Below are 27,438 nucleotides of genomic sequence, written 5' to 3'. Positions count from 1 at the left end.
CCTATCCTGAAACTATAGATAACAGATATACGGAAAAATCACCTTTAAATTCGTCCGACGAATTATAAAAAAATAAAAAAGGAATCTGAAAATCCCACGAATCTCGTTAAACTTGGTCATTAGGATCAGGGACTAATGTGGAAGATGTTAATACCTATCAGAGAGAGTAAACTTATTACTATACTCAGGTTGGCTAAAATACTGAACGTCCTGTCGAAGGAAGTGTCGTTTGTCTTCATAGACCTCAGTTTCAACATGAGATTAGACAACCACAGATGAATTCCAGTTGATAACAGAAATATGGATACTAGTCTATCATCTTGAGCCAAGAAAAACTATATTTGAAAATGTACATGTAGTGTGAAGTATAAGTTCTTTTAGAATTAGTGACTGGCTGTACTGCAATCGATTAGCATTTTGTAGAGTTACAATGATTTTAGCCATTGGACATCTGAATCTCAATTGCGCCTAATTTGGTGTTTTTCGTCTTTGGTTTGACCAGTCTGTACTTAGACCTTTTAGATTTCAGCTTTGTTATGTATCATATCTATTACCTTAACTTACAGAAAGACGTTTCCTTGTCGCTTTTCATCCTTCAGGTGGCTTTCAGGCTTTTAGAATGGCTTTAACTGCTACGAAATTGGTTTCAATTACCAACTTATGAGTTTTCTACTCTTTCAGTTTACCAAATAAATTTACGGAATGCAAATTATGTGTATGATGGGACCTTGTAGGTACGGGTGAAAAATCAGTACACCCAGTGGTTTGTTCGATTTCTCTTTGAAATGTCTGGTTGTAATTTGTTTCTCGAGAAAGATCTTTGGAGTCACTAAATAAGATACCCTATGAACCGGAAAATTGATTTTAAGTGTCATTTCTGAAAACTGGTCCTCGCAAAATATATCCGGTCTTGTTATTGTCGTTGGTGGAGTGTGTTGTTTCATTATAGGGACAACAACAACACCGTATTTGTTGCTTTCATGAATAAATCCCCAGCTTTCGTATATCTGTAGGTCATTTGGCTTCTTTTAATAAGCAGCTGAAAATCGTTGAGGAAAATCTTGGAGGTGGTAACATTTTAGATGCCAGTAGAGATACTTAAAAACTTAATTGCATTAACCATGAAACGGTAGAACAGTGTGAAAAACTGTTAGCATTATTTTAATATTGTTAACCTCTGTCAAGTGTCAGAAGCCAAAAGTTATACATAACTTTCCATCAGTAATGTTGATTAGGCCGTAATTTGGTGATCATTGACAAAGATCATACATGCTGTGTTGTGCCAAGTGATTTTTTCGTATTCTATGTGGTGAATCCACTTCTTGACAACTGACTGGAACATGGGTATAGATTTATATTAAAAGTGAACTGTTCTTCAACAACGGTGTGTGCCATCTATTAACTCCTTTATCCAACCTGAAATATGACTTCGTGATACTTCTTTTATGGTACAAAAATAGTAACCAACATTTACGGACATTATTATTTGTACTTCAGTCGTCTCATGATAAGTGCGCGAGATAAACTAATATCACCCTACAAGCAAGTGATCAAGTTACAACTAAGTAACTTAGTTTTACAATACTTTTCTTTCCCTTTCATTTCAACGTCTTTTTGTTTATTTTTCCTCTGTCTTTTTATGAAGTTTGTGAGTTTAAGCTCATCAACCTTTTAGCTCGAGGTCATACGTTGTTATGCCTATCGATTCACATGAAATGTGTTTTTCCATTAAACTATTCAATTTTTCTTTTACTTTCTGTATGTACGAAGGATCAATGAGAATGTCGGTCGCACCAGTTCAACAGGGTCCATTTATGAAGGATCAGTTGGTTCAATTGCGGGCACAGATTAATGCTTTCAAGCTACTTTCCAAATCACAGCCAGTCCCTGAAACATTATTACTAGCGGCCGAAGGAAGACAGTTACTCAGTCATGCACCTATTGTTATGAGTGGACCACCTGCACCAAATGTCCCTGTACAACAATGGAATCAATCTTCTGTAAACTCCATGCAAAATTCGCCATTTGTCGGGTCTCCTCAGTCGTCTGTCGTTCAGAGTGAATTCCATCCGGTGAATCCTGCCCTAGCAATATCTCGAGTAAGACCTAATATCCAACCCAGTTTAGTGGCTGCACGTATAGGTCCCCCAGTAGGCTATCAATCATATACAACCTCATCTTCAAATGGAACCTTTCTGCCTGGGGGTACTGGCACATATGGAAGGAGTAGACTTACTCCTATTCAACGACCTCAGGGTTTGGATCCCGTAGAGCTACTAAAAGAGAGGGAACAGCGTATCCAGTCTCGCATTGCGCAGCGTATCAAAGAACTAAGTAGTCTTTCTGTATCTAGTACATCGGAACAAAGAGTATCATTATTGATTGAACTTCGTGCTTTGCGTCTACTGAATTTTCAGCGACAACTAAGGCAAGACATAGTGTCAGCTATGCGCCGAGACACGAGCCTTGAGACAGCTCTTAATGTCAAGGCGTACAGAAGGCCGAAAAAACAAACTCTTCGAGAGGCTCGGTTCACGGAAAAGTTGGAGAAACAAATGAAACATGAGCAAGAAAAAAGGCGTCGTCAAAAACATCAAGAATTTCTGAATGCTGTTCTTAGCCACGGAAAAGATTTCCGAGAGTTTCATCGTAATGTTAACAGCAGAATGGTGAAAATAAACAAAGCCGTTCTAAATTACAAAGCCAATGCTGAGCGTGACAAAAGAAAAGAACAAGAACGAATTGATCGTGAGCGTATGCGACGTCTTATGGCTGAAGATGAGGAAGGTTATCGCTGTCTTATTGATGCGAAAAAAGACCAGAGACTTCATCACTTACTCACCCAAACAGATGAATTTATTAGTAATTTGACTAAACTTGTTCGTGAACATAAACGAGAGCAAAGTAAGCAGCGTTTTAGGGAACGGTCGGAAAGAAGAAAATTCGCACAGGAATCAGCTCTGCAAAATGCTGTTGTATTCTATCGAAAATTGGCTGATGATGTCATTAAAAACGGTGGACAACCCCCGGCCTATTTTTCTACTCTTCCATCTACTGAGAAATTTCCTGAAGAACTTAATCAAGTGAATCGTGACTGGTTATGTGGCAAAATGTCGTCTTCTAACATCCAGTTACCTGACGTGCGTATACCTATGTATCAAACAACAACAAGAGAAATTGTTGAAGATGATGCTGCACTTTAGCTAACCAAAAAAACAAAGTCTATGTATATGCGTTTCAGCCAAATCCTTGCAACCGTACTTTGGTACTTGTTTTTATGACGATAGTTATTTTCAGTAAACGATGGGTTATTTCGTCGACGTGATTGAAAACATTTGCACGGTATGCGGCACATTCAAACACGTACGTTACGTATTCTTGTCAACTAATATAGCCCCAAAATACGACGTAAGGTGGAAAAATCAACGTTCCCAATAATTAACCGACATGAATGCGAAAAAGCGACGTTTCCTCTTTATTCATGCCTTAGTCCCCTCTGTTGGTTGATTGTGCTCTCAGGCTCTGCTCTCACATAGTCTGTTTTGCGTTGTTATGTGAATCCGGAACAGAAACCATAGATTCATATACCTTTGTGCTGCATGTGTTAGTTTCTTTTGTGCGTGCTCCTTCTTTCTTCTTGCAACAATCCCTACATCCGTGTTCGTTATCCGCTTCTTCAATTGGGTCCATCTTTATGGTCTCATTCAAGCACAGATCAGGGCTCATTATAATGCTCATTGTCGGTATACTATATTCCTCCCGAGATTTATCTGTTGTGAACTGATGTCTTGTGGTGAATTCCCAATCTATTGCAACGGGATCTCTTGTTAAGTAGCGCTCGTTGTCACGACAATCCTGACATCCGAGTTAGACCTGACATGTCTCTCGAAGATAGAATACAAAGGAAGAAAGCACTAGCTGAACTTGAAACCCGTCGGCGAAACGACGAGGAAAATCTCCGGCTAGTGGGTTTTCGGATAGTCAGGTCTTGGAAGCGAATGCTACCTGGTACCGCGAAGACCGACTAACAGTCCACCATGGATAACTAAAACGGTCAGGAAACTCCTTGGAAAAAGGAAGAATCACTGGAATATGTTCATCCCTACTGGCTTAGAACAATACAGATCCAGTTATTGTAAGATTAGGAATGCCTGTAAAGCGTTAATAAGTAAGAATAGACTATCATACGAAAAACAGTTGGTTAGGGATTCTAGATATGGTCCGAAACGGTTATTCTCGTACATAAAAAGGCGAACTCAAAGGAACGATAGGATTCCATCACTTTTGATACTAGATAATCCGTTAATCTTAGCAGAGAATGATGCCGAAAAAGCTGGAGCTTTATCGGAATATTTTAGTAAAGTATTTTCTATTGGTAATGAGGAACGACCAACGATTCATCGTGACCGTGACGGCTCGCTGATGGATCCTGTAGTCATTGAGAAAGGTACTGTTTTAAGGCTACTTCAGCATCTCAAACCTGATAAGTCCAGCGGTCCTGATGATATTCATCCTAGGATTATGAAGGCCATATCAGATGAAATTGCTGAACCATTAGCGATACTATTCGACATGTCTCTGAGACAGTCCAGACTTCCTAGAGACTGGAAAGACGCCATAATAAGTCCGATGTATAAGGCTGGGAGTAGGGATTTAGTAACTATAGACCCGTTAGCTTAACTAGTGCAGTTGTAAAACTGATGGAGAAAATCATTCGGATAGCTGTTATAAACTATGTTGAAGGGCAAAATCTTTTCTCCAGGGCACAACATGGTTTTCGGAAAGGCCTATCTTGCTTGACAAATCTTCTCATTGCAAGAGAAGATTGGGCTGCTGCAAAAGATCGGAATGTTCCCGTGGATGTGATTTTAACAGATCTAAGTAAGGCCTTTGATAAGGTTTCCCACTCTGGTCTTAAATTCAAACTGGAACGTTTTGGAATCCATTATACAGTCGTCGATTGGATAAGTAACTTTCTCCATGACAGGAGACAAAGGGTAAGGGTTAATGGGGCTCTTTCCTCGTGGGTACCTGTAAAAAGTGGGGTTCCCCAAGGTACAATCCTAGGTCCTCTTCTCTTTTTACTTTATGTAAATGAATTGCCAACTGTAGCAAAGTCATCCGTTCTACTCTTCGCTGATGACATAAAGATTTGGAGACCCATACATAGTATGTCGGATAGAATAGTATTACAGGACGATCTTAGCTCATTGGTGGCATGGTTAGACAGGTGGTCACTAGAAGTAAATCCTAATAAGAGTGTAGTGATGCAGTTAAATAACTCAGATGAATCGTATGACTATACACTACGTGGATTGGTGCTACCCAAAGCAAGAAACTATAAAGATTTAGGAGTCATATTAAGCAATGATCTCAAAACCACTAGTCACTGCAAGGCTGCTGCTGCAAAAGGCTATAGGGTATTATGGTCAATTCTTAGGTCTTTCCAGTATTTAGACAATGAAATGTTTAGATTACTATACCCGATTTATGTGCGACCACATTTAAAATACGGGATTCAAGCAGCGTGTCCTTGTTTCAAGTACGAAGCAGATATGCTAGAACGAGTCCAACGACGAGCTACTACGATGGTACAAGGTCTATCTGGCCTATCTTATGAAGACAGACTGAGACACCTTAACTTATTCCCGCTATCTTACCGTAGAATACGGGGGTGGTCTAATATTGGCCTATCGTATACTGAGCGATGACCTTGGTATTAACATTTCTTATCTTTTGCTTCCGTCTAGAACCGATCATTTGAGAGAACATTCGACCCGGTCGTGGCTGCATCGATCACATATTCACCATTCGTCAGGTTCTACAACATAGGCATACTTATCGGCGTCCGACATTGGTGGTCTTTCTTGACTTAAAAGCAGCACTTGACTAGGTAGACCGCGAGATTCTGTGGCAGTGTCTGTCATTGAAAGGCGAACCTCTTTACTCGAACACTACTAGTCGAGTCAGGGCTTATGGCGAACTGTCATCTACTTTTGCAACCTCAAGTGGTGTCCGTCAAGGATGTCCGCTTTCTTCATTTTTGTTTAACTTCATCATAGATCTACTGATGGAAATAACTTACTCGTCGACTGAATTCTCGGGTATTGATCTCCTTCCAGGAGGTCCACTTATCGACTTAGAATACGCAGATGATATAGTCCTGTTTGGTGAAGACGCTGATAAAATGCAGAATCTTTTGGTAGCACTGAGCAACAATGCCAGAATGTTTGGAATGCACTTCTCTCCTTCTAAATGCAAGTTGTTGCTTCAGGACTGGTCTGCGTCAACACCTGAACTAAGGATAGGGAGTGAAGTAGTCGAACGCGTTGACAACTTCACTTATCTTGGAAGTCTGATCAACCCTAATGGGTTGGTGTCTGACGAAATCTCAGCACGGATTCGGAAAGCTCGCTTGGCTTTTGCCAACTGACGTCACCTATGGCGAATGCGAGATATCCGTCTATCAATAAAAGGACGAGTATACTGCTCAGCAGTTCGTTCTGTTTTACTTTATGGGTGCCGAACGTGGTCATTAAGAGTGTGAGATTCTCGTAAGCTACTAGTATTTGACCATAGATGCCTTAGAAATATTGCTGGCATCGGCTGGGATCACCGGGTAAGTAATAGTGAGGTTAGACGCGCAGGGTATTAGGAAATGATGGTAAATCAGTTGATGAGTTTGTTAATCTTCATCGACTGAGATGGTTGGGCCACGTGTTACGTATGCCCGAACACCGATTACCACAAGGTGCAATGCTAACCGGTGTTGGGGATGGTTGGAAGAAAGTTAGGGGCGACCAGACCAAAATGTGGCATCAGTGCTTGAAGTCACTGACTTCTAGTCTGAGCCATGTTGGTAGATGCAGACTACTTGGTTGGGGTCCGCGTGACTACCGTAACCAATGGTTGGAGACTCTTGGTGACATGGCTCAGAATCGATCACAATGGCGTCGGTGTATACACTCCCTGTCTTCCCTTAAACTAAGAGATTAAAATCGCTTCATATCTTTCTTTCTACGAACTAATTCTTTCTTCCTGTACTATATACTTATTGCAATATTTCTTTTATATATTACCACCTCTGAATTAACTACTTTTACGAATCTGGTGTCCATCTTGTTGTGTTAATGAGGTATGGCAAGTTGGACCGATGCATATATGTGCCTGGTCCTACGTTGTAGCTGACTGACTGACATTCGAAGAAAGTTCAAAAACTGAGATCAAACCGTTTACGTCTGGAGTTCCGTTTCTCGCACCGAGTAGTGAATTACTGGAATTCTCTACTGGAACACGTGATATCAGCACCGTCTGTTAATATATTCAAAACGAGATTGGAACTCCACAGTATTACAAACTGCAAGGATTAATATAGATCGATAGACTTTCTATCCTTATTACTGAAGATTAGAACGCCTTACCCAAACAAGGAGGAACTGAACCTTCACTGGAAGGCAGTCTGCCAGGATTAACACAGATTCAGCAACCTACTATCCTTATTACTTAAGACTGAATTTAGTTTACATAGTGTAACATGTGAGCACTTTATATAAATATTTTTATTAGCATTGACGTATGGATAGTTTGAGGTAGAAAACCTAGTGACTACTAACACATGAAATTTTTCATATAGACGAAGAGTAGGTGTAAATAAAGTGCTCTCAGTACTCTTGACCTTGTACATCCTCAAATCGCAATGAGTACGATCAGGGTTGTGGCAAACAGTTATGAACACAACGAACAGATGTTAATGGACACTTTACTTAGTGTGCTAAATCCGTACTACTTTAAGGCGACACAGATTTTTTTTACTAAACAAGGTGATAACGGATTTCCTGTGAATACCACGCGTGTCTGCAATCAAATACTGGCTCACAATTCATCGTACGAAGTGTATAACAGGGCGTTTGTTACATTGTCAGACATGTGTAAAATAATGACTAAGAAAAACTAAGAGTGGGGTTCTCTTAATACACATAATTGTATCGAAATCTGAGAGCGCACTAGAGTCTCGGTTTGTCTTTGCTTAATCACCTAAAAATATATACATACAGATAGGAAACTGATACTTATTATTTACTGTCACTGAAACCACTATTAAGACCTCAAATTCATTCGTCTTAGTCGAATTCATATTTATTATGAAAGTACACAATGGTGCTACTTTAATCAGCTTATCTTTTAGTGACAAAATCAGCATCCCCGAGGTGTGTTCAGTGAATAATAAATACTATCAACACAGTAGAATTATAATTGTGTATTAAATTTTCAGTTAAAAGTCATGTTCGAGGTACTACTGCCGTTGATAGTTGGATTGATATGGGGAAGTACTAATATCTGTATGAAGTATAACTCTAACAAAATGTTCAAAGTAAGAATTCTTGTTTTATGAACTATCTCGCAGCTTTTGGCGTTTTTTTTCTTGAATCAATTCGCCTCTATCTTGTTGATGTTTGGATTCGGATATACACGTAAGTAATCATAAACAAAAATCTGACTTTTAGGATTGTCAAGAGGTGTAGCGATAGCAAACTCAATAGCTTTACTAGCGTCAGCACTTACAAGCTCATGTGTTTACCATGAAAAAATGAAATTTAGCGGTACGTTGCTGTCAACTAAAGTTATCTGTATATAAACTTCTAGGGTCTGTTGGAGTTGTGCTCATATGTGTTGGAACTGGTCTACTCAACAGCTGATGAGTATGATAAAATAAATTTTGTGACACATTTTCGGAAAAAAGTGAAAAATTACCTATTCACATTTTCAAGCTATAATGACAGTTGAAATATACAGTTCGAAAATAAGTGTAAGTCGTCAAATTAACCACTGTAGTGTTGCCGTCCATTAAAGTTACCAAAAAAGAATTCCAGAGTAGATATGTGGTTAAGAAAAGAAGTAAACCATTGTAATCGCACGACTGCTGTCGCACAAATGAATCCGAGTCCCATTATCGTAACCAGCCATGATAGAAGTAGGCAAACAGCATTTGATTCAAATGAAAATTGAGGTGCATTCTCATAGTCCGAAGGAAGGACACGTAGTGGCACACGAGGTAAGAGACCTGTAAAATAACACATTGAAAATAATGCCGAGAACCAGTGTATACAAATAGATACTTGCTGAAAGCCTTGTACTCCAAATACAAATTGTGTTGTGTTTCTTGTAGCTTCACATTCGTATCAAGTTAATGAGAAACCCGAGGTTTCAGTTTTGTTTTCCCCCTAATGTCCTTGTACGGATTAGTGTGGGGGAATGCTGTCATATGACCACGGGTTTATAGTCATTGCAGAAGCCCAACTTACTGCTTTCTTGTCTACGAAAGTGAGAGAACCAGTAGTGAATGTCGGACGCCTAGACTACGTAGGTGGCTCCGGGGGATTCACCCAGGGGAAGTCGGGAAACCCTAGTTGCAAACGAATGGTACGTATGGGTTTCATGGTCCTAAAAGATCGAACGTTGTATCAATCCACTTTTGTCACTGGTTACCACAGGACTGTATTTCTGGACGTTCATCGACTACCTTGTGAACTTGACGCTCTAGTCAACAGCACAATGAATGGCTACTAAGAACACAACTGTTACAATTTATATTAATGCTTAGTTGGTGTCGTACTAGGCACCAGCGCTGACCGATAGCCAGTTATTTGCCGTTAGGTTAGAAAGGTTCAAGAAACTTCGGGGGAGTCGGTGTAAGACGCGGTACCTTTGCGTTGTTTCTGCCCAAACCCCGACAGATTACAACCCAGACGCAATTAAAAATGGGTTCTACCATCGGCTAAATAGTCTCTAGAAAACACGTTCGACATATATGGCAGTGCTTGCCGGTTTGAATGCGCAGATCGAAAAACACTAGCTGTCACCTGCAGCTTTGTGTAGTCAGCACTATATTTCTAGCCACTGACAAATTCCAGCATCCGACGCCTTTACGGTGTGAGTATGGAGTGCCACATTTCCCGCTTTTAGGTACTGAATTTATACATATTGCCTAGAACTCCTTAAGAAATGTTAGGCTGCACTGGCTAAGCGCTAGTTTGACAAGAAACACAAATCCTAAACTAAGGAAAGTGTACAAAGTTGTGGGTAAGGACAAACAAGGCAATTCAATTTACAAAAGTACGACCAGAAAGAATTTTTCAATCCTAGATGTGCCGCACAAAGTTCTAAAGAATATAGAAGCAAACTAAAGCAGGGTTGCCACTGGCTTGTGTTTTAAGCGATGTCTGGTAATCTTGAGTCACTGAGTAGCATCACGTTCAAGACCCTAGCCAGGATGTTTTGATGAATCGACAGATGTCAGTCCCATACAACTTCATGCATAGCATGGCACCACATCGTAAACTGACTAGGTCTGACCTCCTAACCAGTCCAAGCCACTAAGAACGGTGTTTCAGGATGGTGGCATTAATCAGGTCATCTTAACTGACTCCCTAGCACGCATTACTGAACCTGGTGTTGCCACTGGATATTAGTAGTCTTTCGGAGACAACGGTATATGAAAACAAATATACTAGGCCCAGAGTACTGAGGAATTAAACAGAACTCTCCTCAAAAGCACATGAACTCAGACTTTGACAGTCAGACAAACATCACGGGGGTGAAAAGAATGGACCAGCTTGGCATAAACTCCTCTAGCACTCACTATACGTTAAATAGTGTCATAACACACCAACACTGAGACAGCGACTCAGACACAATAGTACAGCACAGATCCCTACCAATAGTACAGTAGTGTTTACAATTTGTGTCATGCCTACAAGCACCTATTGAGAACTGATGATTTGCGTAGCTTGCATGTCATCCCGCAGTAGGACAATATTGCCCAAGATCGAAGTCTTTCTCTAGATGACAGAGCCATAACATCATGTGCTTCGGAGCCATCAACAAAAAAGTTAAAGAGGAACGATGAGTTTTGGTAACCGTATATAACTCTACTGCTAAACTGGAGTGATGGTGCGAAGTTGTATTCCCTTACTCTGCTCGATGTGTTTGTGTACAAACCTTCAAGATTTTGCTAAGGTTCTTAGACACTTCTGAAGTTTCAGGGCACAGTCCTGTCAAACCAGTCAGTCAGTCAATCAGCTACAACGTAGGACCAGGCACATATATGCATCGGTCCAACTTGCCATACCTCATTAACACAACAAGATGGACACCAGATTCGTAAAAGTAGTTAATTCGGAGGTGGTAATATATAAAAGAAATATTGCAATAAGTATATAGTACAGGAAGAAAGAATTAGTTCGTAGAAAGAAAGATATGAAGCGATTTTAATCTCTTAGTTTAAGGGAAGACAGGGAGTGTATACACCGACGCCATTGTGATCGATTCTGAGCCATGTCACCAAGAGTCTCCAACCATTGGTTACGGTAGTCACGCGGACCCCAACCAAGTAGTCTGCATCTACCAACATGGCTCAGACTAGAAGTCAGTGACTTCAAGCACTGATGCCACATTTTGGTCTGGTCGCCCCTAACTTTCTTCCAACCATCCCCAACACCGGTTAGCATTGCACCTTGTGGTAATCGGTGTTCGGGCATACGTAACACGTGGCCCAACCATCTCAGTCGATGAAGATTAACAAACTCATCAACTGATTTACCATCATTTCCTAATACCCTGCGCGTCTAACCTCACTATTACTTACCCGGTGATCCCAGCCGATGCCAGCAATATTTCTAAGGCATCTATGGTCAAATACTAGTAGCTTACGAGAATCTCACACTCTTAATGACCACGTTCGGCACCCATAAAGTAAAACAGAACGAACTGCTGAGCAGTATACTCGTCCTTTTATTGATAGACGGATATCTCGCATTCGCCATAGGTGACGTCAGTTGGCAAAAGCCAAGCGAGCTTTCCGAATCCGTGCTGAGATTTCGTCAGACACCAACCCATTAGGGCTGATCAGACTTCCAAGATAAGTGAAGTTGTCAACGCGTTCGACTACTTCACTCCCTATCCTTAGTTCAGGTGTTGACGCAGACCAGTCCTGAAGCAACAACTTGCATTTAGAGTGGAAGAAACTCATGTATACAAGGGTAAATACGTACGGCATGAGGGAAATACCTGCACCGTAGGGTGACAGTGAGTCATGATTTTGGTAACATGCCCCACTGCCAGGAGGTTGCAGCTAATCAGTTTGGAACCCTAAGGGCATTAAGACGGACATTCAAGTTGGATACCACTATGTTAACCATAGTATACACAACCTTAGTGAGAATTAAGCTTGAAAACTGCGTTCAGGCTGCAATCGCAAACAAAAATGGGGAAGGTGGACAGCCTTGATGGACACCACTTGAGGTTGCAAAAGTAGATGACAGTTCGTCAAATGCTGCTTTTATGTCGAGAAAAACCACCAATGTCGGACGCCGATAAGTATGCCTATGTTGTAGAACCTAACGAATGGTGAATATGTGATCGATGCAGCCACGACCAGGTCTGAAGCCAGCTTGATTCTCTCGTGTTTGCAGTTCACGAGTCTTAGTTAGGCGTCTGATAATTATCGAGGCTAGTATTTTAGATATTATATTAGTTAACCTAATCCCTCTATGGTTGTCACAGGATGATTTTGACCCTTTCTTATATATTGGGACGATAAGTGATTGTGACCAGTTAGATGGGATAACGTCTAACTCCCAGATCTTAGCTAAAATATTAGTCAACCTAATCGCTAAAATTGGACCACCATCCTTAAAGACCACTGGAGCCAATTCAACTGGACCAGCTGCCCTTCCTCGTTTCAGATTAACTATAGCCTTTTGAACTTCTGCTAGAGTTGGGGGACCTACTTCAATGTTCCATTCACACTGTCTGGGAATGGAGGGTAGTTGTAGAGTAGCTGAAGGCCAGCTGAACTGTTCTCTGAAATGTTCCGCCCATCGTTCTAAACGCCTGGACTGGGAGCAGATAAGAGTATCGTCTTTTTCCGATATAATCTCACTTACACTTGACTTATTAATTCCAGTTTCTTTTATTAGTCTGTAAAGCTGTCTTGTGTTCCCTATAGTCGCCGCCTTTTCCATCTCTTTTGCTTTCGTTGCCCACCACTGCTCACGGTCGTTTCTTAGACTTTTTCTTAACCTAGATCTGATTTTTTGTCGCTCTTTATCATGTTCGGAACCTGATGGGACGAGTTTGCGAGAATCCATCAGTGTGATAGACTTTGAAGAAATCCACTGGTTCTTTGTAACTCTGTGGTTTAATTCACTAATAGATGTCACTGCTGTTTCCACAGCTGTTTGTATAGCTTTCCAAGCAACATCTGGGTCAGCCTCGTCTTCAGAACTACCTAATTGTGAACTCAGTTGTTCTTGGAACCTATTTTTGGCTTTCTCGTTACTCAACTCAGTTCTAATGGGTCTTTTTAATGTGGCTTTTTTGCGTCCAGTGAGGCGCAAGCAGATGCGTGCCCATATTAGGGCGTGGTCGGAGTCCAAGCAGGTACTCCAGAATGAGCGACAATCTTCTACCGACCCTCTCCAACGATGACTGATGGCAATATGGTCTATTTGAGTCCATCGTTGGTTTGGTGTAGGGGGTCGCCATGTTAGACGATGTCTCTCCTTATGCTTAAAATTTGTGTTTGCTAAAAATAAGCGATTGTCTGAGCACAGTTGCAGCAGACGTTCACCATTATTTGTACGCTGTGCCGGAATGCTAAAATATCCACCTAAATGCCTTTCTGTTTGGTTTTAGCTACCTATCTGAGCATTAAAGTCGCCCCCCTACGAGTACTATGTCTGAGCGTTTAGCTTTCTGTAAAATTCATCTTTCACTTCATCTGAGCTGCAGTCAGTGGGAGCGTAGGCAGAAACGACGAAAAGGCAACGACGTGTGTCCATATCCTTCCGAGTTCTTACGGAGCCGTTTAGCCGAACAGCACATAGACGACTGTTGACGGGGATCCACTCCAGCAGTGCTTGTTCGGCCCTCATGTTTAGTGCTATGCCTACACCTGCCAGTCCACGAGAACTGGCCATCGGGTCACCAGATACACGTAGAGTGTATCTCGTTGGCTCTCCGTTTTGCCGAGGTGAGGTCAAGTGAATGACCACACTGGAATCCTGTATGCGTGTTTCGGAGACACAGCATACATCAATGGAAAGAGACTCTAGGGTTTTAGCCAAGGAAGTCTGCTGACCGATTTGACATAGGGTGCGTACGTTGAAGGCTCCAATGTGTAGTTTGGAGCGAGGTTTCAGTAGACCTAGGACAGAGTTTTGAGCACTAGAATCGTTGGCTATGGTGACACTTGAGGAGGAAGCCGAAAGAGGAAGTTTAGAGTTGAAAGTCTATGTAGGAGGAATAACAGGAATTGAAGAGGAAGGTTGATTATGAGTAGTGATCTTGGGTGCTGTTAGAGGTATGAGGGCGGTTATCACTTCCCGGTTACCCACACCGAGGAAGGGTTCTTCTGGAGGTACCTGAAAAGGAAATTGGATTAGAGGCAGTCTCAGTGACCTGAGAGCGTGACCGCAGTGCCCAAGGGACAACTGCTTGAGGCCGGTCGCGCACGGCCTTTTCGTGGGAGGTTTTTGACGTGTTAGCTCCGTTCTTCAAAAGAGCCTTACCGCCGGAGACGGAAATCCGTGAGGTAAGGTGAGGTGTGCACTTTTAGGGTCGACCTTTTCTAACCCCACCCCTCCATGTGGGAAGGCAACATCGCTGTCATGCTGGTTGTCTGAAGGAAACACCAGTCAGAGACGGTCCTAATATCATAAAAAAATGACTTAGCTTAAGGTAAACACGGCGCTTCTTTAACATTTGGCGGGGGTATATATGATCAGTCCCTCATACCGGTTAGAAGCCTCCCTGCGAGCTTTGGGTGGTGCAAACAGTGTGACAGGATAGTAATCTGGACGCAGTTAAAAAAAGACGTGTCCCTTGATATTTGTTGCATAGATGATGTAGGCACTTTTCAAGCAAAAAGATGACGACCTCTTCATTTCATTATGTTAGAGCACATTGCTTTATAAACAACCCAGTCCCCTGACCAGAAGTTTGTCACAATCCTTAAAGAGGGTCTGGTGGCTGGCGGCACTTCGGTTGTCGGATTCCCTCGTAAACCTCCCTATTGTTGAGTGGACTCGCTGTCACCGCCTAGGGAGGAAAGGGCAGTCCGATCGACGTTCGTGGGGTAACAGGCTGGCTGTTCTGTCCTTTGTGAAACTATAATCCAGGACTTCATTAGAGGTTATTAACTGACTTTCCATCAGATTAACAGACTGTCTCACTCATAACAGACTTCTATATGTCAGTGGTTCAAATGAGTTAAATTAGCTTCCAACAGCCGCTGTTTCTAACTCGAAATTATGTTCCGACCATTAGGTTTCATTAAATGTCATTTTAATATTTCTGTGGTTGGACTATGTGTGTTCGGGCACAGTGATGGAAATGCAGTCAGTGTCACCATCTTGACACAATGGTTTTAGTAGCATGAACATAGTTTACCGATATCATCGTGGCAACCTACATGTAGTGCAGTAATCGCGGGCTCTAGGTGAAGAAAGTGGTTTGAAAGAAAACTGTATGGGACTGGCGTCTGTCGGTCTGTTACAACTTTCTAACTGGGGTCCTAGAAAGGGTGCAACTAACTGGCGTGAGACTCTGTCAGATATGGCTCGGAACACAAACCAGTGGCGACGCTGATGTAGTATGCTTCCAAATTCTCCGCAAAAGGTAAGTTCAATGGATTGGCAGAATTATTCCTGGTTTTATTTTAACTGAACTATTTCTCCAATTGACAGATAATCCCCATTTAAACATTAAAAATTAAAAACACGAAGTTCAGCGAAGGGATCTCTTTTCAACGAATTTATTATCAAGCTGTACAATCGTATATATGAACACCTAATCGACTGTAATCATTCTACGGATCCACAGTTTGATTTTAACGTTGTTTATATGATTCGTTCAAATCTACCTAGATTTCTTCGTATCCAACTTAAAAATAGCCGAAGCTCTTACCATCCAGCTTAAACCAGAACTATGCGTACAAAAGAAGTACGTCTTATCGTTATCGTTACATTGGCCTTAATTAACTAATTATTATTATTATTACTGCATTCCCCTTTACTTATGTCTTATATTCTCATTATTTTATTCATAAATACTCATCATATCACCCTGTTTATTTTTGCACCTCTATGACTTTTAATGACCTTTAATTATTGTAACAAAAACATTTTAATCATTTTAGTCATCTTATTATATTCACTAAATCTATTGTTATTATTCGTATTACGTAATCTAGTATTATAACCTTTCTATTACGTCATCTTGTTTATGCGTGTTAGTGAAATGTGAGATCAATTTTCTCGAAAGCTGTATCGAAAATAATGATTATCCTAAACGTTTCTGGAAGGCATTAAGGCGAAACCATATTCATCCCAATGCAAAAACACTCAAACGTCATGCACTCAATTATATCGATGCTATCAAATCTCGAAAAGTCGAACTAGATCGCAACATATCTCTAAGAAGTCACGCATTGTTTGAATTGTCGTTAGATGAACGTAAACAATTTGAGGACTATGTTACTAATGTTACAGAAAAACAGTCACAAAAAGCTAAACGTAAACACTTGGAAACATTGCAACACGTAGACGTGACTAAAAAGTTTCCAGAACATCCAGAAAAGTATGTATTTAATCATTCTTCTATTAAACTTTCGCCAGTCCAAATGCAGGCCTTATCATTGGGTCCCAGGTTCTGTAACAGCACCTCCAAAAACAGTAGACTTCATACACAAATACAATTCGAAAATCTATCAAATCAAACTCATGATCTTATGCCGACATCACAAAATCTCGAGCACTTTAAGTCCACATTACTGGACTGCAGTCATGGATTCGTTAATGCACATTGTAGTAAGAATAACCTATTAACTAAGAACCACTTGGATCAGCTAATACTGTTGAAAAGAAATAAGGATTTAATCCTAAGTAAACCTGACAAAGGAGCTGGTGTAGTACTACTTGATCGCAAAGAATATTTGGATAAAATGAAGTTAATTCTAGAGGATGGTACTAAATTCTCCAAACCTAAAGAAGTTGATAAAACATTACAAATCGAAAAACAGCTAACAGATGTTGTTAAAAATCTTAAGAATAAGGGGATAATAACCCAAGATTTATATAATCACATGCGTCCCATGGGTTCAGTCATCCCGCGCTTATATGGACCACCGAAAATACATAAGCCGGGTTTACCGTTACGACCTATTTTGGACATGTCAAGTTCTCCATACCACAGAATCGCCAAATGGTTAGCGGAAAAATTGGAACCGGTTAGAAGGCAAGTATGTAAACATTCTATTCATGATACTTTCCAATTTATTGATCGTATTAAGGACGTTAATGCTTCTGAAAAACACATGTTCTCGCTTGACGTTAATTCTTTGTTCACTAGCGTACCTTTAACCGAAACAATATGTTATATATGTGAGTATATTGATTCTAACAATATAGATCTAGGTTTGCCAACTGAACACTTGAAAGAATTATTGTTACGCTGTACTTTTAATGTCCAGTTCAGTTTCAATAATGAAATATATAGACAAAGGGATGGGATCGCAATGGGGTCTCCATTGGATCCAATTTTAGCAGACTGTTTCATGGCAAAAGTAGAAAATGACCAACTCCGTTCAATGATCAATCGATTCCACCTATACGTGAGATACATGGACGACATGTTTGTTGTTTGTGACAATAATATTGATTTAGATGATATTCTACATACCTTTAACTCGTGCCACCCTTCCATAGACTTCACGTTAGAAAGGGAACAAGACCAATCAATTCCTTTTCTCGATGTACGTCTGATGAGAACGAGTAATGGTTCTTTAAAAAGATCCATCTTTAGAAAACAAACATGGAATGGCCAGCTAACCAACTTCTATAGCTGGGTTCCGTTAAGTAGGAAGAGAAACCTTATCCATTCTTTATGCCATCGCATACATCACATATGCAGTACGGAATGCATTAACGAAGAACTCGCAATCCACAAGAAGACTTTGACGGAAAATGGTTACCCAGAACGGTTCATAGAAAAGAATATGAATAAAAGTAGTCGCGAGAAGAATTCTAGTTGTTCCGTCCCAAAGAAAAACCTTTATATAAGTCTGGAATTTAAAGGTGAACGAACATCGGACGTAATCAAAAACCGTCTAACAACAACTATTAGAAGAACATTTAACGCGGCAAAACTGCGAATATCCTTCACTAGTAGAAACTTATTTTCTGTATCCATAAAAGATAAGCTTCCGCGTCTGGTCGCCTCCATGTGCATCTACCAGTTCACCTGCTCTTGTGGAGCAAGGTACGTTGGCCGTAGCCAGCGCTCGCTTTCAACTCGGATACGAGAACATATCCCAGCCTGGTTCTATAAGGGTGAAAGGAAAGCAGTTAGGAGTTCTATTCTCGAACACCTAATCGACTATAACCATTCAACAGATCCACAAATTGATTTTAAGGTTGTTTATATGATTCGCTCAAATCTACCCAGATTTTTTCGTATACAACCTAAAAATAGCCGAAGCTCTTGCCATCCAGGAGCTTAAACCAGAACTATGAGTACAAAAGAAGTACGTCTTATCGTTATCGTTACCTTGGCCTTAATTAGTTTGATTATCCTACCATTAATGTTATTATTATTATTATTATTATTATTATTATTATTATTATTATTATTATTACTGCATTCCCCCTTTACTTATGTCTTATATTCTCATTGTTTTATTCATGAACGCTCATCATATCAGTTTATTTTTGTACACCTCTATGACCTTTAATTATTATATCAAAAACATTTTAATCATCGTATTATAGTCCCTAAATCTATTGTTATTATTCATATTACGTAATCTAGTATTATAACCTTTATATTAACTGTGTTCACATTTCCTCACGGAATTAGTACTTTTACAAAAACAAAATTTTCATATATATACGATTGTACAGCTTGATAATAAATTCGTTTAAAAGAGATCCCTTCGCTGAAATTCGTGTTTTAATTTTGATGTTTAAATGGGAATTATCTGTCAATTAGTACTTTAACAAAAAAATTTCGTATATAAACGATTGTACAGCTTGATAATAAATTCGTTGAAAGAGATCTCTTCGCTGAACTTCGTGTTTTTAACTGAACTATTTCTCCCATTATACACTACTTTGGTTTGTTTGTTTTTATTCATTTAGCTGTTTTTGATTTTAATCTTTCTTTAATCTATTGACAATTTTACTTTCGTGTTTGTATGACGCATATCTACTTTCGAGCCCATTTGTGCTAGTAAGTGTATCAAGTACATAAATTCTTAATTGTTTACTGTAATAAATGTACTAAACTGTCTTACAAAATTACATACTGTTTCACTATCTCACTTCGGTTGCATTACATGCTTTTAAATAAGGGTTTGAATAGATATGAGCCAACGGTATCACAGAGAATAAAACTGTGGTGTAAATCCAGGTCTTAGATTATTTGTCGAATACGAACGGATTCTGACGGGTGGATACTCGTAATAAACAAATATTGCAATTTTATTGATGGATATGATGAACAAGGAAACGTATCTGTTTATTCTTTATACCATAGCACAACACTTGAGATTCGGTTGCTGTCAGTATTTGTAAAGCTCAACTTTCCGTTACTAAATTACGAGTTTGAAGCCTGCTACACATAATTCGGTTTACTTGACCGGTTAGTTTTACTAGCTTACATAAAAGATGTAGACGAAAGCGAACTACATGAAGCTGAAATTGGTTAGTGAGTTGCATTGACTTTAATCTAGTACAAACAAATGGACTGTCTGATCTGTTTTTGTATTCATGTTCCTATGTAGTTCTTAATAAAATCATCTTACTTTTACTTAATAAACCGAAAGTTCTTTGCATGTAAACAGTTCGAGAGTGGAATCCTTCAAAAGAGGGCAGTGAGATACTGATCGATTCATAGTAGATCCAGGTTATCTATACTAGCAGCCGATAACAAACAAATATTGCCCATACAAGTTTATATCTATTCTCTCTAGTCTTCATAGGAGCACAGTAATTTTTTTCAGAAATATGCACATCGATAGACAAATAGCTACTCGTTAAGTAGAAGGTTTTCAGTTTACAGCAAGTAAACTAACACCATAAAAACCTATTACTGAGTTAACAACAACTGGATGGAAGTCACTGGGGCAGATAGCACACATAACTTTCAGTCTGTAATTAGAAGTATGGACTTACGCATGTTTGACCAAATGAAGTCAGCCATCCCATCCAAATCGACATCTGAACCGGAATACTCATTGAAGATTTTCCCGTTAACGATAATCTTGAGTTTTGGGACAAACAACATACGCAAACTCCATTTGTGAACTAGATAATCATCCACCTGTATGCCGTAGACTGGAAGTTGGGGATATGCTCGAGCTAAGGCATTTATATAAGGTAATGAAGCTTCAGAAAATCGACAAGTAGTAGAGAAAATGAACAGGATGTAGCATTCATGTAACCTCAGTTGGTCAGGATGTTTAGCATGGTTTCCAGGATCCCATGTGAATTGTGAGATAGGCCAAGGGGAGTTGAATAAATCTGATAGTTGTGCTTTATGCAGAAATTTAACGTTGCTATAACTACCATTTATCCAGTTAAATTTCAGGAGTTTGCATTGTGGAATAATATGAGATTGTTCCGTCGTAGACCATACAGATTGGAGGAAACTAATTTCTGTCATGAAAAAGAAAAAAAAGAATAGGTTAACTATTTCTTGTATTTTACAACCACAGCGTAATACAAAGCTGATTTGTGGGCACTATGTCGCCAACTAATCCATCATAGCTAATGGCGGCAGAAGGTTAAGAAGATCGAGAACAGAGAATGTTTCCTGTGGAAGTGAAGGAACACTGAAGTCCGAGACGATTGATCGACATCTTGCAAATGAGATATTTACTGTATGGTTCTCAGATTTCACTAAGAGATTCTATAATTTTGTGTTGAAATATATTCGGTTGTCCCTGCTATTGTTTTTGTTCACTGCACTATGACCAATCGGCGCGTTAACCTAGACCATTTTGCATTCATCAGGAAGAGGTTTTGTGAAGATTGTAGTAATTTTATAGTTGAGTTCGTGAGTTAATTACAGCTAGATCACCATGAAAAACCTGAAAGCACTGGACGGCCGACTTATTATAGTATGAGACTCCTCAGCAGTGCGCATCCACGATCTCCCCACGGGATTCGAACCCTTGGTCTCGTGCTTAACCTCTAGACTATTGGGCCGGTATCCAACAGTGCTAATGTCTAACCTGAACCAACCCACGAAATTACGCCACCGTCTATAGTTGTCTCACAACAGACTTGGTTGAAATCCACTGGTTACGACTTCTTAGTAGAACTCTAGGAAATACCTCTTGAAACCAGTCACTTATGATTATGATCAGAAAGAGGTTTTGTGATTCCAGCGGAGGAAGAAGCGCTGAAAGTGGATAGGACACATAATGAGGAAAGCACCAAACCGCGTCACAAGGCAAGCGCTCACTTGGAATCCTAAAGGCCAAAAGAGAAAAGGAATACCAAAGAACACATTACACCGAAAAATGCAGACAGACATGAGAAGAATGAACAATTGGATTGAACTAGGAAGGAAAACCCAGGACAGTGGATTGGTAAATGCTGGTCGGCGGCCTAGGCTCAATTGACAGTAACAGGCGTAAGTAACTCACTGATGATAACGGCCGTCCAGTGCTTCCAGGTTTTCCATGTTGGTCTCGCTTAAATTAACTCATGAACTCAACTATTAAGTTTCGCATTTAGATGAAAGAAACGCATCTCAATCATGCCCGTATTGCCACACAAAGGATTCAGGAAACTACATTATCCCTGGGTCCCTACTAAATAGGATTATGTCAACTGTGTACTCGATATGGGTAAGCGAGTTTCCGAAAAGATCAATCCCCGAAAACAGGTCATGAAAGTGTGATTTCTAGAACATCCATAGCGAAACTAAGTAACAGACACTACTTAAGGTTGACAAGTGCCGTGATTTTGCCACCAATTTTAAATTGACCATTGACGTTCAAATAAAGAGCCTTTAGAAGAATCAGAAACTTTTATAGTGTAGTTTTCAGAGACAAACTGTTACAAAACCTGTCGGCTAACTAAACCAGACAGAACATTCAAGTCAAAAGAATAATCACACTTGGCTGTCACCATGTCTGTTTCTATTTAGAAGTTACAAAACATCCTCTTACGGCATTGAGTTTTCTGAGTTAGACTTCGGAATGTTCAATGTCGTTTTCGACTTCATGAAACGAGAGCTGATCCTGTACAGGACAACAATGAAAGTCCTGCAATTAAACCACAGACATCAGAGAACCTAAAAACACTAAAACCACTCATCGCAGTTATCAACATGTATGTTAGCATAAATCTGCCCCTGTCCAATCATTTAACTAACACAGCCGTAACGTGACAATTTTTTAAACATAACGCCACAGAAATATGATATTAGTTTACTAGTAGCTGTGTATACCTTCTGACAAACTACTTTTGAGTAATTGTATGTTGCTTTACTAAATGGAGTTCTAAAAACCTACAAATAACATCAAAATAATGGATCCAGGATCATCAAAGTATCCTTCAAAGCAAAGAAGGGAATCACAATGAATGTTATCCGTTGTTATGCACCCACCAGTGATAGTAATGACAACGATAAAGATCAGTTCTACGAGAGGCTACAATCGATCATAGCGAAGTGTTCAGGAAAGGACGTGACCATCCTGATGACAGATCTAAACTCCAAAGTCGGGATGGACAACACCGGATATGAAGATATCATGGGATGACACGGACTAGGAGAAAGAAACAAAAATAGGGAGAGATTCGCAAATATATGTGCGTCCAACAAAATTGTTATAGGTGGCACAATATTCCCCCACAAACACATACTCAAAGCTACATGGGTCTCACTGAACCACATTACAGAGAATCTGACCGATCATATTCGCATCAGTAAACGTTCACAAGGTCAATGGAGGACGTGCGAACCAGGAAAGGAGTTGATATAGCTTCAGATCACCATCTGGTGGTTGCCAAAACGAAGCTGAGGCTAGAGAAGCAATGGACATCTGGAGGAACAGCACTACAAAGTTTAATACAACCTTCCTTCAAAATACTGACAAACTCAACGAATTCAATATAGCTTTCATCAACAGGTTCCAAGCCTTGCAGAGTTCTTTGAAAGGAGAAACTGCTATGGAGGACAACTGCAAAGGAATCAAAAAAGCACTAACTTCAACGTCTCGGGAGGTTCTGGGCCACAAGAAGCATCATCATAAGGAATGGGTCCCCATCGAAGCCTTGGACAAGATTTATGAAAGAAAAGATATGACAGCAACTAACTGATAAGTCTTGCGGATTGAACGCTATATTCGTCCCTAAGCTATTCTGTAACCCCCAAGCTAGAATTATACAGCGACCTGAACACGAGAGAGAAGACTCAAAGTATGCGAGAAGTAGTTTACTCCAAGGTTTGTTTTAATACAGAAAATATAGGGTTTTTGTAATGTTTTAAATGTCCCTGGGTTGCTAGAAGATTCTGGAATGTTACTAAACTTAGTAGCAGCCAACCAATCAGAGCCTCTAGATGTGACGTTTCGCTCCCTTGATATTTTTGGCCAAGACTCCAAGTGAACGCTGATTGGATGAAACGCGTCTTAGTAATTCCTGATGCTTGCTTGTCTTTTGCAAGCAACTTTTTGGATCACCCCAACACTAACAACAGTCAAACGAGAACAGAGAAAGTCAAAACACAAGCTGAATATACAGAAGCAAACAAGCAAGTGAAGAAGGGCGTCAGAATTGACAAGGAAAAATACGTGGAAGAGCTAGAAACTACAGCAGAAAAAGCTGCAAGAGAAGGGAGTATGAAACAATGAAGAAACTGACAAAGAAATGTAGTAAACCAGAGAAACCGGTCAAGGACAAGCAACGCAAGTCAGTCACTAAAATTCAAGGACAGAGGAACAGATGGGTAGAATACTTTGAGGAACTCTCGAATAAACCAGCTTCATTGAACACACCGGATATCGAAGTAGCGCCTACAGACCTTCCTACAGATGTCACTTCAGGAACGGTCGGACAAGTCAGGTGTGAAAAAGCAGCATGACCTGACAAAATACCAGCCGAAACACTAAAGCTAGACATATAAGTAACTGCGAAGACACTCCGCGTTCTTTTCAGGAAGATTTGGGATGAAAAACAAGTGCCAACAGACTGGAAAGAAGGATACCTCATCAAGATACCAAAGAGAAGAGACCTGAACACATGTGAGAACTACAGAGGAGTCACACTACCATCACTACCAGGAAAGGTTTTCAACAGTATTGGCGAACCGAATGAAACTCAGTAGACGCCCAACGTCGAGATCAACAAGCTGGATTCCGTAAGGATCGGTCGTACACAAACCAAATCGTCACACTACGGATCATCGTTGAACAATCAATTGAATGGAACTCGCCATCATACATCAACTTCCTTGATTATGGGGAGGCATTTGACAGTTTGGATAGGAGAACATTATGAACACTTCTACAACACTATGGAGTACTTAAGAAAGTCGTCAACATGATGCGGAATTCATACGACGGACTACAATGTAAAGACGTTCACGGAGGACAGTCGACAGACGCATTCCAAGTGAGAACCGGAGTCAGACAAGGTTTCTTACTCTCCCACTTTCTCTTCTGGTGGTTGACTGGATTATGAAAACCATATCTGAAAGGAAGCATGGAATAAGATGGACAAGTTGGATGCAAGTAGACGATTTGGAATTTTCATATGACCTAGCTCTTCTATCCCATACATTAACAAATGCAGGTCAAGACAAACTGTAGCAACAACCTCTGTATCAGTAGGCCTCAAAATACACGAGGGAAAAAGCAAGATCCTCAAATACAACGCAGTGTGCATTAACGGAATCACACTTAATGGAGAAGCTCTGGAAGATGTGGAAAGTTCTACGTATCTGGGTAGCATCATCGATGAACGTGGAGGATCCAATGCAGATGTAAAGGCGAGGATTGAGAAAGCAAGGATAGTATTCTTACAGTAGAAGAATATATAGAACTCAAAACAACTTGACCAATATCAAAGTCAGAATTTTCAATACGAACGTCAAGACAGTTCTACTGTACGGAGCTGAAACTTCGAGAACTACTAAATCCATCATCAAGAAGGTACAAGTATTTATAAATAGTTGTCTACTAAGGATACTCAACAACCATTGACCGGATACGACCAGCAACAGACTACTGTGGGAGAGAACAAACCAGCTCCCATCTGAAGAGAAAATTAGCAAAAGACGTTGGAGGTGGATAGGACGCACATTTTGGAAGTCGTTAAACAGCATCACGAAGCAATCCCTAACTAGGAATGCAGAAAGGAAACGGAAAACAGGTAGACCAAGAGACACAGTTCGTCGAGAATTGGAAGCAGACATGAAAAGGATGAACTGAAGTCCTGAGTTTGAAACTGGCATATTTTCTCATAAAAGGAGTCCCGGTCAAACAGCAGCAGAGACCTTAACGAACTTTATCTTAATGTGGGTTCTATGAATCGAAAAAATCTCATAACAAATCCACTAAATATCTTAATTTACTAGCCTGTTAGAATCTACCATTTCCTTAGTCCGTCGTTAATACAATGTGGCTACTGTTTGATGGGAAGTTCAAGATAAAACTTAACTTGCATAAACTTCATTTAAGCATGACAAGCGAAATTTTTTCTATGTAAATCATCAGACTAAAACACAGTAACGCAGAAATGTCCGTACCATCAATAACATAAAATTAAGTAGTTTTTTATGTAAGTCAGGATGATGTAATTAAGTGCGAACTAATTTAGATACAAAAAATGAAATAGTACTATATATATTCATGGTTACTCAGAACGAGGCAGGCAACATGCAAGCGACATTTAGACTCGCTTCATTATCGTAGTTTACCACTGGGATGGGAGTATGCCCTCGTTTGTTTAATATATAGAGCAGGATCTAGGTAACACCACCAAACCATACATCTACTAATTTTAAAAGTATATCCGAGGTTTTGTGAAAATTACTGAGTACGCAAAGATTTAAAAAATTCAGACCTCACATTAAATGTAATATACCACAAACTCAAAATAATTTCGGGTATGATATTTACATCTTTCACCCACGTCGAAAAAACCTAAATGAGGTATTTAGATATCAAGACCCAACTGTACCCCGGAAGAGTCTACTATTGAGATCAGCCACCTGAAAACATTGGATGTACGCCCGTGATTGAACAATTCAATAGAATACTGAGAACAAAAACACACTTAACAACCACTAGAACAGGCCATCAAAAGGACGAACTTTGAGGGTAAAAATACGATATTTGAGGGAACCACTATGTCCCCTTTTATCGAGGGGACTACTAAGAAATAAGTCGAACTGATACTTATTGTTAAGTAAGTACCTCAGCAAATTATCGCTTAATTTCATGCGTTTGAAAAGCAGTTTTCTTAATATCTCATCTTAGGAGTTACCCGAGCTCCGAATTTTGGGGAAACTTCCGAAGCTAAATGACCCCTGCCTAAGTTAAGGGAAATTTCAGGGTTTTAGTGCCATTTTCCAAAGTTTACTATAGCGGCTTCCGCAAAATTGGGAGCTCGGGTAGTGAGACACTCCCTTCAACATATTTCACATAATTGGTGAAAAGTGGTCCGTCCCTCAAGAGCACTACGTGCTAAAACAAACTGAATCTTTCTCATAATAGCACATCTTTTTTAAGATCGTTTTTCCAGGCCTTTGTTTTCAAAACGAGAATGTACATTTCCTCAAGAATAGTACTTACGCCAGTTAACCCTGCTCTTGTGAATCGTATTAACTCGGAAATCCTGATGATTTTTATTATTTGGGTTTTTTCCTGAATCCGCTTTAGAACCCCCAAAAACACCAAACCAATATATGGTAATTGATAAGAATGTGAGTATCCCGCGCATCTACAAGGTCTATGTGAAGGTGAAACAATGTCCCTACAGCTGGAGGACATTTCAGTGAAGCTGTAGCTTATGTCTCGTTCCTAAGTAAATACTGACTCCTTAAAACTGAAAGTTCTGCGGGTATTACAGTGAAAACGCAACACTAAGTGAACTTTATAAAATTAATTGCATAGGAGCCACACATAATGGTTTTTTCGCACCAGAAACCTCAGGCAAGAAAGACATGGATATAGTCCTTACATAGTAGGAAACTACCAAAATAAATCATTATTAATTATATGAGGGTCTACTTCTAGTTTTCCGCTAGGTTTCAAGCGAAGCCGAGAGGTCTAGGAATGAGCTCGTAAGTGCATACAAATCTTCACACCACCTTTTCGGAATGTTTACGTGTTTTAAAATCTGTGTTTGTCCATCGAAAACAACC

The 27,438-nt window shown here is 39.9% G+C and overlaps 2 protein-coding genes across 2 annotated transcripts; one reads left to right on the top strand and one right to left on the bottom strand.

Moving 5' to 3' along the window:
* Positions 1-463: 463 nt before the first annotated feature.
* Positions 464-8,787, top strand: SMARCA4_1 (Transcription activator BRG1). The gene is made up of 8 exons (XM_051211018.1): positions 464-505; positions 1,771-3,363; positions 8,186-8,241; positions 8,273-8,371; positions 8,405-8,471; positions 8,505-8,600; positions 8,644-8,699; positions 8,741-8,787. Exon 2 carries the CDS (start codon positions 1,776-1,778, stop codon positions 3,201-3,203), a length of 1,428 nt encoding a protein of 475 aa, XP_051071048.1. The 5' UTR covers positions 464-505; positions 1,771-1,775; the 3' UTR covers positions 3,204-3,363; positions 8,186-8,241; positions 8,273-8,371; positions 8,405-8,471; positions 8,505-8,600; positions 8,644-8,699; positions 8,741-8,787.
* On the bottom strand, positions 8,755-27,056 carry MS3_00003276 (uncharacterized protein). The gene is made up of 3 exons (XM_012946232.3): positions 26,867-27,056; positions 20,232-20,714; positions 8,755-9,061 (listed from the first exon to the last, which is right to left on the bottom strand). The coding sequence occupies exons 1-3, from the start codon at positions 27,012-27,014 to the stop codon at positions 8,820-8,822; spliced, it is 873 nt and encodes a 290-aa protein (XP_012801686.3). The 5' UTR covers positions 27,015-27,056; the 3' UTR covers positions 8,755-8,819.
* Positions 27,057-27,438: the final 382 nt, after the last annotated feature.

Source organism: Schistosoma haematobium, chromosome ZW, assembly GCF_000699445.3.
Source record: "Schistosoma haematobium chromosome ZW, whole genome shotgun sequence".
Taxonomy (NCBI): domain Eukaryota; kingdom Metazoa; phylum Platyhelminthes; class Trematoda; order Strigeidida; family Schistosomatidae; genus Schistosoma; species Schistosoma haematobium.
Note: the sequence above shows the minus strand (reverse complement) of the source record. Positions and strands in the feature narration are given on the sequence as shown.

Bases quoted from the DNA above. Each gene is read 5' to 3' on its own strand.
- SMARCA4_1 (XM_051211018.1), top strand. From the start codon at position 1,776: ATGAGAATGTCGGTCGCACCAGTTCAACAGGGTCCATTTATGAAGGAT.
- MS3_00003276 (XM_012946232.3), bottom strand. From the start codon at position 27,014: ATGCGCGGGATACTCACATTCTTATCAATTACCATATATTGGTTTGGT. The intron at 20,715-26,866 runs GTAAGTACTATT...TTTTCATGACAG, and splicing joins CAAGAGCAGGGTTAACTGGC to AAATTAGTTTCCTCCAATCT. The intron at 9,062-20,231 runs GTAAGTCCATAC...GTTATTTTACAG, and splicing joins CTTCATTTGGTCAAACATGC to GTCTCTTACCTCGTGTGCCA.